General features: G+C 40.7%; 1 protein-coding gene across 1 annotated transcript; it reads right to left on the reverse strand.

Moving 5' to 3' along the window:
* Positions 1–964: 964 nt before the first annotated feature.
* Positions 965–17,785, reverse strand: LOC139384860 (four and a half LIM domains 5). Its single transcript, XM_071129758.1, has 6 exons — positions 17,708–17,785; positions 17,371–17,542; positions 15,761–15,935; positions 11,734–11,903; positions 7,108–7,294; positions 965–1,657 (listed from the first exon to the last, which is right to left on the reverse strand). The coding sequence occupies exons 2-6, from the start codon at positions 17,527–17,529 to the stop codon at positions 1,506–1,508; spliced, it is 843 nt and encodes a 280-aa protein (XP_070985859.1). The 5' UTR covers positions 17,530–17,542; positions 17,708–17,785; the 3' UTR covers positions 965–1,505.
* Positions 17,786–18,180: the final 395 nt, after the last annotated feature.

Genomic DNA, 18,180 nt, shown 5'->3' on the forward strand with positions numbered 1-18,180 from the left:
ATCATGACATTTTAAAATATATTCAGATTAGATGAACATATATATTTTTTAATCCCTTTTTCTCCCCAATTTCGTGGTATCCAACTGTTTTTTAGTAGCTACTATCTTGTCTCATCGCTACAACTCCGGTACAGGAAGCCAGCAGCACCAATGTGTCGGAGGAAACACCGTGCACCTGGCAACCTTGGTTAGCACGCACTGCGCCTGGCCCGCCACAGGAGTCGCTGGTGCACGATGAGACAAGGACATCCCTACCAGCCAAGCCCTCCCTAACCATGCTAGGCCAATTGTGCGTCGCCCCACGGACCTCTCGGTCGCGGCCGGTTACGACAGAGCCTGGGCTCGAACCCAGAGTCTCTGATGGCACAGCTGGCGCTGCAGTAGATGAATATCTATTCATATTTATTAAAATTAATTGTCCCCATTTCGATCGTGTGGTTAGTTTCCTTCACTGAGTGTTAGAAACCCTGTAGTTTGACCTCATCATGTGACTCCCATCCTGAGAGGAAGTCTGTCAGCATTTTACACCACTTATTCTCAGCCTAGGAGGACAATGTATCCAGGAAAAAGTAGGTGACTATATTATATACAGTATGAACTGGGGTATGTTTAGTAAGGCGCAACATTCTGAATGTTGTAGAAATGTAACAGGCCATATGAAAAAGCAAGTGTTACTCCAATATGTAAAGTTTATCTGAAAGGTGTTTCAGCCATTTGAATAAGGTGACATAACTTTATATACATTTCTATGTACGTACAGTGTCTATTTTCCTGCAAGAATAGTGCAATGTACATGCATTTCTATATATGTAGTGTCTATTTTCCTGCAGGTATAGTGCACTGTATGTGACCTGACAATTAGTTACATCCTCTGGATGGCGTTATTGCTACACATTTCTCTGGTTTAAGATGGTCATACCAGAAACAGCCCTCCACATGTTCAGTACAACAGAAAAAACACATGTAACCACACAACTTTTATTCATTAAGGCAAAGCGGTGCAATTCATTTAACATCACAGATGCATTCATAAATCAAGGTCTGAATTTAGATTTGAACAAAAATGAACCACTCAATTTAGATTGTCACCTTATTTAAACTACTATTACTTTGATTTTAATAATGATGAAAACATAAAACATGCAAACAGCAAAGACTAATGTGCAGACAAATTAATTGATGTCAAGTACATCCCTGTCATTTAGATTATCACAAGTGAGATTATTCTGTAAATCATACATTTAACTTGTCATAAGATTCTATTACTACTCTTGAAGGGGGAAGCTACAGGTGTACATCAAAGGCTCCTATCCTCACAAATGTCACAACACTGAAACAACAATAGAACGATGTAAAGGTCAATATAGTGACCATCTGCTGAGGTCACTTCCTGCTGGGTAGGGTTTTGGTGTGGTGTTTCAGAATATGTTGTAGTATGGTTCGAGTGTGGTGTGACCTGTGCTGGATTATTAAAAGGTCATAAGGTTGCGATCTCCCCAGTGAGGTCACTTCTCTCTGCCGCAGTCGGTGCACAGGATGTCGTCACGCTGGGTGAGGAAGCCACGGCCCACTAGAGACACGGAGCACTGCATACAGGTGAAACACTCGCTGTGCCACTGGCGCTCCTCAAAGGAGATGTACTTGGCTCCTGCCAGACCTATCACACAAGGATGCAGATATGGGTAGAAGCTCAGTTGCATACTCCTCGCGTCCTCTCCTCGCCTCCTTTAACTTGTCATAAGCCGGCAGGTAGCCTAGTGGTTAGAGCTTTGGGCCAGTAACCGAAATGTTGCTAGATCGAATCCCCGAGCTGACAAGGTACAAATCTCTTGTTCTGCCACTGAACAAGGCAATTAACCCACTGTTCCTAGGCTGTCATTGTAAATAAGAAAGTGTTCTGATTGTGTGTTCTGATTTACCTACTTAAATAAAAGGTAAAATAATAAATAAGGAGGAGAGGATGTGAGGAGTATGCAATTGAGATTCTTCCACAGACACACCTAGGGATCTATTTTAACAAAGCAATGGTAAATCTAAGCGCTGGCTGTAGTGCTATCGTTATTTTCACAGCCGTAATTATGAGTGAAATAACTGGCAACAGTGAGAAAGAGCTGGGTTGATGAATAAACAAGGAGTTAATGTGTTCCATGTCTTAATTAATACTGCATGCGTTTGTCTCAAGTTTTCCAGCTTATTGAACGTCTGTGTGGTCATCAATTCCAAGTCGGCTATGGGAAGGGAATATTCTCTTCCTAGTCCTTTATGGATTGATAATACAGTTTATTAAATAGCATAGGCTACAGTAACGAGTAAAAAACTGCCAGTGTTTCCCCAATAGCCTCTATGTTTGGAGTGTTGGCAGTCAACATTGTTGTAATTGCCTACATGTCTTTATCCATCGCACTTCTCCTAAAATATATATTTTTTATTGTATGTGTGGGGCACGTTCTCAATAAGCAAAACATAGCTTAGGCATACTGTTGATACTGCATTATAGGACCGAATAATTGTAATATGTTTGAAAGTGTGTGTCTTTGGTAACCTGGTGAAAGGCGGTCTTTGGAAAGCATGTTCATGTTTTTTGTCATGAATTTTGTTCTGAAGACAGCTCTGCTGAGTGGTCACGAACTGGCACAGCTACAAAGTCATGCATTTTTATTTTAAACCTAACTCTAACCTTAACGCTAATGTTAACCACACTGTTTTCATTCATTTTTACAAAATAGCCAATATTGAATTTGCAGCATGCCCATTTAGCGGAAATCGCTCAGTTCTGCCTCAAGAACAAGACTCATCCCAATAAACGTCAACCTGCCTTTGGAGATGGATGCTTGAACAAACAAAATTAAGTATGCAGATAGGCATGTGTGTGTGTTTTAGAATGTGCCGTATTGTTTCAATTTAAGGCACTGAATCGAAGGGACCGCAGTTGAGACGGTTAAAAGCTTCAAGTTCCTCGGCGTACACATCACTGACAAACTGAAATGGTCCACTCACACAGATAGTGTGGTGAAGGCGCAACATCGCCTGTTCAACCTCAGGAGGCTGAAGAAATTTGGCTTGGCACCTAAAACCCACAAACTTTTACAGATGCACAATCAAGAGCATCCTGTCGGGCTATATCACCGCTTGGTATGGCACCTGCACCGCCTGCCACAGCAGGGCTCTCCAGATGGTGGTGCAGTCTTCCCAACGCATCACCGGGGGCAAACTACCTGCCTTCTAGGACACCTACAGCACCCAATGTCACATGAAGGCCAAAAAGATCATCAAGGACAACAACCACCCGAGCCACTGCTTCTTCACCCCGCTATCATCCAGAAGGCGAGGTCAGTACAGTTGCATCAAAGCAGGGACCGAGAGACTGAAAAACAGCTTCTATCTCAAGGTCATCAGACTGTTAAACAGCCATCACTAGCACATAGAGGCTGCTGCTTATATACATAGACTTGAAATCACTGGCCACTTTAATAAATGGAACAATAGTCACTTTAAAAATGTTTAAATATTTTGCATTACTCATGTATATACTTTATTATATTATATTCTACTGTATCTTATTCCATTCCACTGACAATGCTCGTCCATATACTTTTATATTCTTAATTCAAATCAAACTTTATTTGTCACATGCACTGAATACAACAAGTGTAGACCTTACTGTGAAATGCTTATTTACAAGCCCCTAACCAACAGCGCAGTTCAGGAAGAGTTAAGAAAATATTTACCAAATAAACTAAAGTTAAAAAAAATATTAGCAAATAAATATACAAAAAATATATATAAAAAGGTAGTTGTTCTGAATTTGTTAGATTACTTGTTAGATATTACTGTACTGTCAGAACTAGAAGCACAAGCATGTTGCTACACTCGCATTAGCATCTGCTAACCATGTGTATGTGACAAATAACATTTGATTTGTACATCTGCCAAACACATTTGATTTGACAAATTGAGCATTTAAAATGTTTATGGATAGGCTATTTTGCAAGGCAATGCCACTTATTTCTGTTGATATGGCATTCTAGGAGGACTAAATACTGGAAGAATGTGTCTTTGGTTTTATTTTTATTTTACCTTTATTTAACTAGGCAAGTTCGTTCATAATGACGGCCTACCAAAAGGCCTCTTGCGGGGACCGGGGCTAAAAAAATAAAAATAGGACAACACACATCATGACAAGGCAGACACCACATCACTACATAAAGATAGACTTAAGACAACACAACATGGATTGCAACACAACATGACAACATGGTAGCAACAGCATGGCAGCAGAACAACATGGTAGCAGCACAAAACATGGTACAAACCTCTCTTGTAAAGAATATTTGCTGGTCTGTGGTGTGTAATGAGGAGCAACCAGAAGCTGCGCTTGACAGAAGCTGCGCTTGACACAATAAGTCTGACAGCCCAACTGATTGGCAAACACACTGCAAATTAAGAAATCATGTGACTAAGCTAAATAAAAATAAACTATACAATGAAACGAAGATCAGTTATTTAAAGAATGATAGTAAAAAGCTTTGGGGCACCTTAAATGACATTTTGGGGAAAAAAGCCAAATCAGCTCATCATTCATTGAATCAGATGGCTCATTCAACACGAAGCCCACTGATATTGCCAACTACTTTAATTACTTTTTCCAAGGCAAGATAAGCAAACTTAAGGATGACATGCCAGCAACAAACGCTGACACTACACATCCAAATATATAAGACCAAACTATGAAAGACAATAATTGTACTTTTGAATTCCGTAAAGTCAGTGTGGAAGAGGTGAAAACAATATTGTTGTCTGTCAACAATGACAAGCCACCGGGGTCTGACAATCTGGATGGAAAATTACTGAGGATAATAGCAGACGATATTGCCACTCCTATTTGCCACATATTCAATTTAAGCCTACTAGAAAGTGTGTGCCCTCAGGCCTGGAGGGAAGCTAAAGTCATTCTGCTACCGAAGAATAGTATAGCCCCATTTACTGGCTCAAACAGCCGACCAATCAGCCTGTTACCAACCCTTAGTAAACCTCTGGGGGAAAAATGTGTTTGACCAGATACAATGCTTGTCTAACAGAACACTTCTTTAATGGAATCCTCTCAAACATAATCCAGGTAGAATCAAGAATTCCCAGGGTAACTGTTTAGGCCCCTTGATTTTTTTATTTTTACAAACGGCATGCCACTCACTTTGAGTAATGCCAGAGTGTCTATGTATACGGATGCTACTACAGCAACGGAACACTTAACAAAGAGCTGCTGTCAGTTTCAGAGTGGGTGGCAAGGAATAAGGACAACACATTCACTAAACCCTAAACCTCATCTAAATCTTGTAATAAATCATGTGGAAATTGAGCAAGTTGAGGTGACTTAAACTGCTAGGAGTAACCCTAGATTGTAAACTGTCATGGTCAAAACATATTGATACAGTAGTAGCTAAGATGGGGAGAATTTTATCCATAATAAAGCGATGCTCTGCCTTCTTAACAACACTATCAACAAGGCAAGTCCTACAGGCCCTAGTTTTGTCACACCTTGACTACTGTTCAGTCGTATGGTCAGGTGCCACAATTTTTTTTTGAAATTGGCTCAGAACAGGGCAGCACGGCTGGCCCTTGGATGTACACAGAGAGCTAATATTAATAACATGCATGTCACTCTCTCCTGGCTGAAAGTGGAGCAGAGATTGACTTCATCACTACTTGAGAGGTATTGTTGAATGTACCGAGCTCTCGGACACCGATGCTTACCCCAAGAGGTCTCTTCACAGTCCCCAAGTCCAGAACAGACTATGGGAGGCGCACAGTGAAAACATAGAGCCATGACTACATGGAACTCTATTCCACATCCATTAACTGATGCAAGTTGGAAAAATATATTTAAAAAATATTTTTAAAAACACATGGAATAACGGGGGGGTGAAGCAACACAAACATAGGCACAGACACATGCATACACACACGATAACATATGCACTATACATACACATACACTTGGATTTAGTACTGTAGATATGTGGTAGTGGTGGAGTAGGGGCCTGAGAGCACACAGTGTTTGGTGAAATCTGAATGTATTGTATTGTTTTTATTTTATTTTATAAACTGCCTTAATTTTTCTGGACCCCAGGAAGATTAGTTGCTGCCTTGGGGGATCCATAATAAAATAAAATACAAATACAAACATTATTGTGCATAGACAACAGCACAAAGGGCAAAAAGGTAGTGACAACAATACGTCACGCGAAGCAGCCACAACTGTCTGTAACTGTCCATAACTGAGTCTTGAATGAAGAGATAAAACTGTCCAGTTTGAGTGTTTTTTGCAGCTCGTTCTAGTCGCTAGCTGCAGCGAACTGAAAAGAGGAGTAACCCAGAGATGTGTGCGCTTTTGAGACCTTTAACAGAATGTGACTGGCAGAACGGGTGTTGGTACTCAGATGAGGGGCACTGAAATTGGGGATGGATAGCGTACTTGAACAAGCGAAATTAAGTATGCAGGTATGTGAATAATGAAAAGGCATGATAGCAAAAACCTCATATTTCAAAGCAATCTCAGTAGAACATTTAAAACCCCTTTATTCAAAGGCTACTTGGCTAATGGCCAGGATTAAGACGCACCTAAACCAATGCTGCTAAACCAGCCAGGTTAGGCTATGGTTGTTTTTTCATCAAATGAAACGGGGAGGAAACCAATAGTTTGTTCCAAATACCAGATTCACCGGCACAAAAGGCATAGGCTGACTTTTGCTCTCAAAATCCATGACATTATCAACTGCGTTTACCGCTAAGACCTGCTTTTGTGAGTCGTAAGGGCACATGTGCCTTGCTCAAGGGCACATCCACAGATTTTTCACCTTGTCGGCTCAGTGATTTGAACCAGTCAACATTCGGTTACTGGCCCAATGCTCTTAACCGCCTCCTTAGTGCCAGAAGAAAACAGCATACTATGCAGAATAATGCTTGCAGACACACATACAAGTGCCCACATATGATGTTACAAACACCAACAGGTGATGTGTGATTGCATGGCATAAATAGAGAATATTAATAGAAAAATGTAGCATGAAGGGTGACAAAATGAATGACAATATTCGTAGAGTGACTCACTGGTGATGGGTTTGGTGCAACCCACACACTTCTTGGCATAGAGGTTGCTAAAGCAGTCCAGACAGTAGGGGTAGTTCTCTCTGGAGGTGAAGCGCTGTCCTGATAGCTGCTTCTTACAGCCGATGCACAGGAAACACTCACGGTGCCAGGGTTTGTCATTGTAGGTCACCCCACCGGTCGTAATGGCCTTAAGGAGATATACACGCCAGCACAGCACTGCATGACACGAGTCCTAGTTTCAAGTTATGTCACATGCACAAGTAGAGTTAAACAATGCAATAATCAATAACAATGTATTACTAGAAAGAAAAAAATAAAATAATAAAAAATATGAAATACACAAACTAAGTAAGCATACAAAATACAGGAAATGTTAAAAAAGTCAGTTCCAATACCAGATTTACATGTGCAGGGATACTGGAGTGATGGAGGTAGATATGTATAAGGGTAAGGTGACTAGGCAACAGGATATAAGACAAACAGAGTAGTATCAGCTTGCTTGTGAGTGGGTGTGTGGGTGGATGTGTAGCGTCAGTATAAATGTATGTGCATATTATGTGTGAGCGAGCAAATTATGGAGTGATTGTTTTTGAGTGTGTTGGAGTGTGTGCATGAGTGTGTAGGGCCATGTGAGTGTGCATAGAGACAGTGCAAATCCTGAAATAAAAGGTAAATAAAGATACAAGGTAAACTCGGTCCGTGTAGCTATTATGTTAATCATTTCTTAGTCGTATTGCTTGGGGATAGAAGCTGTTCAAAAGCCTGTTTGTGTCAGACTTGACGCACCAGTACATCTTGCCATGTGGCAGCAAAGAAAATAGTCTATAGCTTGGGTGGTTGGGGCCTTTGACAATTTTCCAGGCCTTCTTCCTGATATAGATGTCCTGGATGGCAGGGAGCTCGGCCGCAGTAATGTACTGGACTGTCCTACCACCGCCGTATGATAGTCCTTATTGAACAGGTGAACTTCCATGTGCCTTAATTACAAACTTGAATGGGATCCATAAATAGGAATACAAATATTAAATCCAGGTGTTATGAAACCAATAACTAGCTGATTTTGCTTCACTCATTAGGTCTAGGGGTCTTAGGCCTAGCTACAGTGCGTGGTCTGTAACCTAATTTGATGTGTGCATTAATGTGAGAAATCAGCGTTTGAGGACAGTGTTGAATGCAAATGTGCCCAGGGAGACCACAACCTTACATTGGTCCAGGGCCAGCTCTGTCTTGACTCATTTGAGTCGGTGAGCCAAAATGGATGGCTATTTTCAGATAGTGACGGAAACAAATATATACAAAAAGAAAAACTACAAAAAGGCATTCCCAAACTAAAGATTCAAACATAAACAAAAAGCCTCATGGCCAACAACCAAATCAGTAGCATAACAGCTTGCCAGCTGGTGCCAGCACAGCACTTGTACCTGGGTGCTACTGCCCCCTGGGGAAATGGAGTGTGGTAATGATAGTGAGCTGTAGTGTGCTGTCTAAATGACCTAACCTATTCCATAACACCTTCCCCAACAAGAAAAGAAAAGACCTCATAGTCACCAATATCTATTTTCCTTCCTAAAAATTTTTTTTCACATAAACTTCCCTACCCTACTTTGGCCAAGAACGTACCCCATAAATTGACACATAAATCAACCTTGTTCTCAACCTGCATAGGGTACACTACATCACATACTGTATCTCTGCCAAGAAGTTCTCAGCTAGAGACACAAAAGACTCACCTTCCTCTCTAGGGAGAAATATTTCTGGGTAACCACTGTCTAGTTTTGCAAAGAATGTTTCCTCCAATTCCCCATACAAATCATCTCTTCCCTGTCGGATTTGCCATCAGCACTCTTCTGAAAATAAGTAACTTCAAACTGGGGATACCTCAAAACTCTCCTTGAGAGACACAGCCCCTTGACACACCTGACTTTTCACTGAGGTTACACAAACCTGATCGCTTGTGGAAACTAGCTCCACTCTGATCACTGGAGGAAACTGGTTTAGAAACAAGACTGACTGGCAGGTAACACACACTATCTCCCCTCTATTCATCCCTACTCATCTGCTTTTTCAACAGTGCAACAGTGCAGACTTCTCCAGACTCCAAACTGGTATATCTAATCCTGTAAAACAGTCAACACAAAATGTTCTGGCCCATGAGTAAAACATCTCATCTGCCCTACAGTAGCTAACAACTACCAGCTGCAAACATTTGACTACCTTCGCTGGCAAGTCCACACCAAACATTTCTGTTGACCAAAAAAGCATAATCTATCTTGATAACCTGCAAACTGAAACTCGGGTTGGCGCTACTGCAAACCTCACCTAGCAAATAAACAATGAGTCTACCAAACCATACCAGTTTAAAACCACCCAGACTGCTAAGATCAAATAAAATTGTATTTCTCACATGCGCCGAATTAAACGGATGAAATGCTTACTTACAAGCCCTTAACTCTATTTTCTTAAAACTGCATTGTTGGTTAAGAAAATATTTACAAAATTTACTAAAGTAAAAAAAAATACAATAATAACACAATAAAATAACAATAATGAGGCTATATACAGGGGGTACTGGTGCCAAGTCAATGTGCAGGGGTACAGGTTAGTCGAGGTAATTTGTACATGTAGGTAGGGGTGAAGTGACTATGCATAGATAAGAAATAGCGAGGGGGTGCAAATAGTCCGGGTGGCCATCTGATTAATTGTTCAGCAGTCTTATGGCTTGGGGTTAGAAGCTTTTAAGAAGCCTTTTGGACCTAGACTTTTTTTTATGTAACCTTTATTTAACTAGGCAAGGCATTTAAGAACAAATTCTTATTTACAATGATGGCCTACAACGGACAAACCCGGATGACGCTGGACCAATTGTGCGCCGCAATATGGGACTCCCAATCACAGCCGGTTGTGATACATCCTTGAAGCTCCGGTACCGCTTACCATGCGGTAGCAGAGAGTACAGTCTAATGACATGGGTCTTTGACAATTTCTGGGGCCTTTCTCTGACACTGCATAGTACATAGGTCCTGGATGGCAGGAAGATTCGGCCCCAGTGATATACTGGGTTGTACACACTACCCTCTGTAGCGCCGAGAAGTTGCCATACCAGGCGATGATGCAACCATGCTCTCGATGGTGCAGCTGTAGAACTTTTTGAGATCTGTGGACCAATGACAAATCTTTTCAGTCTCCTGAGTGGGTGTTGTCGTTCACGAAGGTGTTGTCGTTCACAACTGTCTTCGTGTGTTTGGACCATGATAGTTTGTTGGTGATGTGGACACCAATGAACTTGAAACTCTTGACCCGGTCTACTACAGCCCAATCGATGTGAATGGGAGCGTGTTCGGCCCTCCTTTTCCTGCAGTCCAAGATCTTCTCCTTTGTCTTGCTCACATTGAGGGAGAGGTTGTTGTGCTGGCACCACGCTGCCAGGTCTCTGATCTCCTCCCTATAGGCTGTCTCATCGTTGTCAGTGATCAGGCCTACCACTGGTGTGTCATAGGCAAATTTAATGATGGTTTTGGAGTCGTGCTTCGCCACGCATGGGTGAACAGGGAGTACAGGAGGGGACTAGGCATGTACCCCTGAGGAGCCCCCATGTTTGTTGATTAGCACAATTGGTTAGGAGCCTGTAAAACGGCAGCCTTCAACTCTGGCGCCATTACTTAATCTGCCCCAATTGAGCACCCAAATGTTAAAATGGAAATATGTAACATTTTTGGCTACATGAAAAAAATCACATAGAAATGTGAGTTAAAGATCTATCATTCTACTTGAAAGCATGTCTAAGAAGCGGTAGATCTATTCTATGTGCACTATTTCTATGTTTCCCGTTCATCAGTTTTGTTTTTGCGTCTTTTACTTTCGGTTTTGTACACCAGCCTCAGACAGCTGAAACAACAATATTTTTGGACCAGGAAAATATATTCACAGCAGTTTAGATGGAATAATGATTCTCTATAATATACTATATAATATTGTCACATAATCTGAAATTAAGTGAACTATTAGAGTTTTAGCAACCTGGAAACGGCAGAGCGATTTCTGAATAGTGCAACTTTAAAATGTATCCCGGAAGAGCACCCACATGTTACAAAACCAATAACTAGCCTACTGATTTTGCTGCACTCATTAGGTTTAGGGGCCTAAGTGCTACAGCACCCTGGGGGAATGGAGTGTGGTAGTGGCAGTGAGCTGCAGTGTGCTGTCTAACTAGCTAACCAATTCCATATCACAGGATCCTTCCTATCTAGCCATGATTGGCTGAGATAATGAAGGGGTTAACCATGCTCATGTGTGGGTCTCTAGCACTGAACAAAATCTTTCAAGGGCATTTTTCTCCTACTTGTCTTCTAAGTGAGAACACTTTTATTAACTTTTAAAACAGCATAACTTTACCATGCTTACTCCAATCACAGTGTATGATATATCATTTTGGAGCTCTCAATCTGAACTAATGGAAAACAAATTGGGTTGAGTTTTGACATACACAACACATACAATTACACATTATTCTAGAGTGCTGCTTATGTCTACATCCTAAAATATTCTGTCATGGTGTAAATATAAACCTGTAAAAGAACTGTCACTATTTAACATACAGTCTAAACCATGAGACTGCAAGATTCTTACTTTTTTACAGGCACAGCACTGATAGGCAAATTGCTTCTCAAAACAGGACACGCAGAAGTAGCCGTTGTCTTTGGGGATGAAGGACTTGGTTCCTATTGGCTGCTGGCAGCGATGGCACAGGAAGCAGGTCTCATGCCAGCTGTTCCCCTTGTACTCCATTTTGCGGGAACCTAACGCAGGCGAAGGACAGCTTAGTCAGCACATGGAAACAAGACACGAAAACCTACTGCACCAGTGAAGGCTCCTCAGAAAAGAAAGGAGATGACCATCCTACTGAAAGAATTTCATGAAATATTATTTTTAGATCAAAATACATGAAATATATTAACATCACCAAATAACTGATAAAAACACTTGGTTTTCAATGAAGGTCTACAGTAGCCTCAACAACACTCTGTAGGGTAGCACCATGGTGTAGCCGGAGGACAGCTATTTTACATCCTCCTCCTGAGTATAACAACTTCAATACAAAACCTAGGAGGCTCATGGTTCTCACCCATAATAACTGACTTACACAGTAATTATGACGACTTCCAGAGAATATCCTCCAACCTATCAAAGCTCTTGCAGCATGAACTGACATACAATAACAGTCAAAAGTTTGGAAAAACTTACTCATTCAAGGGTTTTTCTTTATTTTTTGTATTTTCTACATTGTAGAATAATAGTGAAGACATGAACACAATGAAATAAAACATATGGAATCATGTAGTAACCAAAACAGTGTTAATGAAATCAAAATATATGTTATATTTGATATTCTTCAAAGTAGCCACCCTTTGCCTCGATGACAGCTTCAACCAGCTTCATGAGGTAGTCACATGGAATGCATTTCAATTAATGGATGTGCCTTGTTAAAAGTTAATTTGTGGAATTTATTTTGTTCTTAATGCGTTTGAGCCAATCAGCTGTGTTGTGACAAGGTAGGGGTGGTATACAGAAGATAGCCCTATTTGGTAAAATAACAAGTCCATGTTATGGCAAGAACAGCTCAAATAAGCAAAGAGAATTGATAGACCATCATTAATTTAAGACATGAAGGTCAGTCAATGCGGAGAATTTCAAGAACTTTGAAAGTTTCTGCAAGTGCAGTCGCAAAAACCATCAAGTGCTATGATGAAACTAACTCTCATGAGGACCGACACAGGAAAGGAAGACCCAGGGTTATCTCAGCTGCAGAGGATAAATTCATTGGAGTTACCAGCCTCAAAAATTGCAGCCCAAATAAGTGCTTTACAGAGTTCAAGTAACAGACACATCTCAACATCAACTGTTTCTCAAGAGACTGCGTGAATCAGGCCTTCGTGGTTGAAGTACTGCAAAAAAACGAAAGGACATCAAGTCAAGTTTAGAGACTTGTTTGGGCCAAGAAATATGAGCAATGGACATTAGACCGGTGGAAATCTGTCCTTTGGTCTATGAGTCCAAATATGAGATTTTTGTTTTTTTCAACAGGACAGTGACCCAACACACCTACAGGCTATGTGAGGAATATTTGACCAAGAAGGAGAGTGATGGAGGGCTGCATCAGATGACCTGGCCTGCACAATCACCCGACCTCAACCCAATTGAGATGACTTGGGATGAGTTGGACTGCAGAGAGAAGGAAAAGCAGCCAACAAGCGCTCAGCATATGTGGGAACTCTTTCAGGACTGATGGAAAAGCATTCCAGGTGAAGCTGATCGAGAGAATGCCAAGAGTGTGCAAAGCTGTCATAAAGGCAAAGGGTGGCTACTTTGACAAATCTAAAATCTAAAATAGATGTATATTTGTTTAACACTTTTTGGGTTACTACATGATTCCATGTGTGTTATTTCATAGTGTTGATGTCTTCACTATTATTCTACAGTGTATAAAATACTACAAATAAAGAAAAACCCTTGAATGAGTAGCTGTGTCCAAACTTTTGACTCATACTGTATGTTGTCCACTCAATCAAAGCACAGCAATCTGGTAGTGAAAGCTACAGCTAGCTAGCAATGCAATGCGTAAGTAGTTGACTCAAAGAGAAAGAAAGACAATAGTTTAACACTTCTGAACAAATTAATTTCTTAAAAAATTAAGGAGAAGCAGCAGCAGAGAGAGAGAGAGAGAGAGAGAGAGAGAGAGCAACCTATATTCCGTTATATTTTTTTCACTTTCACTTACCTCGCCAGCTAATGCAGCTAGCAATTTAGTCTACTCAAAAACAGTTTTGAAGAGAGGGGAATGGTATTTATTTAAGGCTATCCAACAGATTGTGGGGGCTGTTTTGTTAGACTTCAGTGCGGCTTTTGACATTATCGATCAGTCTGCTGGTGGAAAAACATATGTGTTATGGTTTTACACCTCCTGCTATATTGTGGCTAAAGCGTTACATGTCTAACAGAACACAGAGGGTGTTCTTCAAAGGAAGCCTCTTCAACATCATTCAGGTAGAATCAGGAATTCTCCAAGGCAGCTGTCTAGGCCACTTACTTTTTTCAATCTTTACTAATGACATGCCACTGGCTTTGTGTAAAGCCAGTGTGTCTATGTATGCTGATGACTCAACACAATACACATCAGCTACTACATTGACTGAAGTGATTGCAACACAACAAAGAGTTAGTTAGTTAGTTCATAATGGGTGGCAAGGAATAAGTTAGTCCTATTTATTTCAAAAACTAAAAGCGTTGTATTCAGGACAAGTCATTCCTAAATCATTCTTAAACCTCAACTAAATCTTGTAATAAATAATGTGGAAATTGAGCAAGTTGAGATGGCTAAACTATTTGGAGTAACACTGGATTGTAAACTATCATGGTCAAAACATATTGAAGGATGTAGGAAAAATGCAATTGGCTCAGAACAGGGCAGCACGGTTGGCCCTTGGATGTACACAGAGCTAATGTTAATATAGTGCCTTCGGAAAGTATTAAGACCCCTTGACTTTTTCCACTTTTTGTTACGTTACTGCCTTATTGTAAAATTGATGAAATAAAACAGCAATCTACACACAATACCACAAAATGACAAAGTGAAAACAGGTTTGTACAGACTTTTGCAAATGTATTACGAACAAAGACAGAAATACCTTATTTACATAAGTATTCAGATTCTTTGCTATGATACTCAAAATTGAGCTCAGGTGCAACTTGATTGGAGTCCACCTGTGGTAAATTCATTTGATTGGACATGATTTGGAAAGGCACACACCTGTCTGTAAGGTCCCACAGTTGACAGTGCATGTCAGAGCAAAAACCAAGCCATGAAGTCAAAGGAATTGTCAGTAGAGCGACAAGACAGGATTGTGTCGAAGCACAGATCTGGGGAAGGGTACCAAAAACTTACTGCAGGGATTGATGGTCCCCAAGAAATGGGAAGAAGTTTGGAGGAAGTTTGGAACCACCACGACTATTCCTAGATCTGGCCGCCCGGTCAAACTGGTTAATCAAGGAGGTGACCAAGAACCCGATGGTCACTCTGACAGAGCTCTAGTTCTTCTGTGGAGATGGGAGAACCTTCCAGAAGGAAAACCTTCCCTGTAAGCACTCCACCAATTAGGCCTTTATGGTAGTGGCCAGACAGAAGCCACTCCTCAGTAAAAGACACGACAGCCCACTTGGAGTTTGCCAAAAAGATACCGAAAGACTCTCAGAACATGAGAAACAAGATTATCTGGTCTGATAAAACCAAGATTTAACTCTTTAACTCCTCCAGCGTCATGTCTGGAGGAAACCTGGCACCATCCCTACGGTGAAGCATGGTGGTGGCAGCATTATGCTGTGGAGATGTTTTTCAGCATCAGGGACTGGGAGAAATGACAAATGAGGCCATTCTCATAAAAAATAAAATCCTCCCTCCTAATCTTCAATGGCACCAACTGCCACTGTACTGCACATGCAGTAGTAGGCCTGCAGAAATAGAACACCTCCACCAATAGGGACTGAGCAGTAGTGGTAGTTATTGACATATCATATCACGCATTTTTCAGGGAAGAACAATGTGAACTAAAATACATATTTTAGAATAATCAATATCATCATCAATGTTGTCCTACAGCACCTGGCATGATGGTTTTCTTGCAGGTGGAGCATTTGGAGGAGTACTCATGGGAGTAACACTCTGTGCAGAGAAGTTGTTCATCCTTAGCTGCAAATGGCTTTTCTACCAGAGGGCGGCTGCATTTGGCACACTTGAAGCACTGCTCATGCCAGTGGCAATCCTTATAGGACAGATCCTATCAAACAAACATACAGACAGTGTTAACCATGTAATGGATTGATTGGATTGATGGTTATTATTGCCACAGAAATTTAAATGATTCGATTGAAGAATTTGAAAGAATATGATTTATAAATAGTACCTTACTAAGATTACTGTCTTCCTTATCAACTGTCTTACCTCATCATCACAAAAAAAGTTTGGTTGTTGGTATTGTTGGTTTTTGTTGTCATTGGCGAATTTCTGAAGAAATTATATATAGCTTAAAAGCATGTTTTTTAAGCCATTTTGTTCCCATGGAAAGTCATTCTTTGAGAACAACAATAATTCATGTCAAAATGTCATGGGATGCAAATTTTTGTTGGTGGTCCATTCTTTGTTTGAAGGTGTGTGCACTTAAGGAGTGTGGCTTTAAGACAGTGATGCAGTTCAGTTAATTAGATGTCTTTATAGACCTTGGAAATATGTTTTTCACAACTTTGCTGGTTCAAACCAAACCTTAGGAAAGGTTTTAAAGCCCCAATGCAGTGTTTTTAATTTGTGTGCTTATTTCATGAGCCTCCTTTCGCTATTGAAATGCTCAGTCTGACCGTGTGGCTGTGTTGATAGAAATGTAAATATACATATTGATTGGCGGATAGGATCGTCTAGGCTGTAGAGAGCCTACCCCCTTACCCCTTCAAAGTAGGAGGATACATATGCAAATAAAATATGATTGGTCATTGGTCAGAACAATCAGAACAGATTGTGACATGATCTGGGCCAAAAACTCCATCCCACCTGAACAGGCTGAAATTCCAGGTGTTTATTTGTTCTTCAAAAACCACTTACACTCAGTGTTATTTTGACCTCATGGTGAGGTCATGGAAATATCATTACAAAAACAGAAAATCACATTTTTTACTGGACTGCCCCTTTAAACCTAACAATCGTGTACTTCAGTTTCGCTGACGTGCTTATGTACACTGAGTACACCAAACACTAGGAACACCTTCCGAATATTGACTTGCACCCCCCACCTCCCACATTCATGATAGACATGGGAATCTGTTAAACGTGAAAAACCCAGCAATGTTGCAGTTCTTCACACAAACCGGCGCGCCTAGCACCTACCACCATACACTGTTCAAAGGCGCTTAAAAATATTGTCTTGCCCATTCACCCTTTGAATGGCACACATACAATCCATGTTTCAATTGTCTCAAGGCTTTAAAATCCTTCATTTTTATTTATTTAACTAGGCAAGTCAGTTAATCTGTCTCCTGCCCGTCATCTACACTGATTGAAGTGGATTTAACAAGTGGCATCAATAAGGGATCATATCTTTCACCTGGATTCACCTGGTCATCTCATAGAAAGAGCAGGTTTTCCTAACGTTTTCTATACTCAGTGTATCATACTCTATACACATGAAAATATGCATTTATATGGGGTCAGTACAGAATTATTACCTTACAGTTGCACCCAATAGGCAGAGAGCACACTTCACAGCAATTGGAGAACAAGTTCTCATAGCACTTAGTGCAGTACTGAGTATCCTCCTTCATAATATATTTATTTCCCAACAAGGACTCCTTGCAGTAATGGCAGTCAAACCGCTCTGTAGACATGCTTGCTCTTTACCTGCAGGTCAAAGACAAAGAAATTAACAGCAAGAAAATGCCAAAATATTATTTGTATCCTGAGGAAAAACACTTCCTTCCTGCAATCAGGATCCAACCAATGTCCTTCCCCGTATATTTCAATGTCGTCTGAATTCTAAGTGATGACTTTTAAAAATATATTTACCTCTGATTATGTTGGTTCCAAGGAGAGACTGAATTGAGGGCTGCAGAGTGAGGACCAGGCGTGGGGATGGAGAAGGGTAAACCAGGATTAAGTGGGCACATCATTGAAAGGCACATCTATAAATACTAGCCCTCTTATTACCAGTAATCTCTGAGGAGAACGTAGTGTTCCACTACACACTTCTGCACCTTTTAAGGGAGTTTGAGCTGAGCATATTGGCATACATTTATGTTGGTTAAAAAGTTGTGGTTATAAATGTGAACATTGTGGATGGGGAACGCATGTTTGTATATGAGACGTTTCATATTAATCTTATGGTTTACATGTTTTTGAAAATGGCGATGAAAACTGATGATTAAAGTAACCAATACATCCTGACGGAATGTGGTTTATGGCCAATATATCACGGCTAAGGTTCTGTTCTTATGCATGATGCCTGGATACTGCCCTTAGCCGTGTATTGGCCATATACC

Source organism: Oncorhynchus clarkii, chromosome 26 (assembly GCF_045791955.1).
Source record: "Oncorhynchus clarkii lewisi isolate Uvic-CL-2024 chromosome 26, UVic_Ocla_1.0, whole genome shotgun sequence".
Taxonomy (NCBI): Eukaryota; Metazoa; Chordata; class Actinopteri; order Salmoniformes; family Salmonidae; genus Oncorhynchus; species Oncorhynchus clarkii.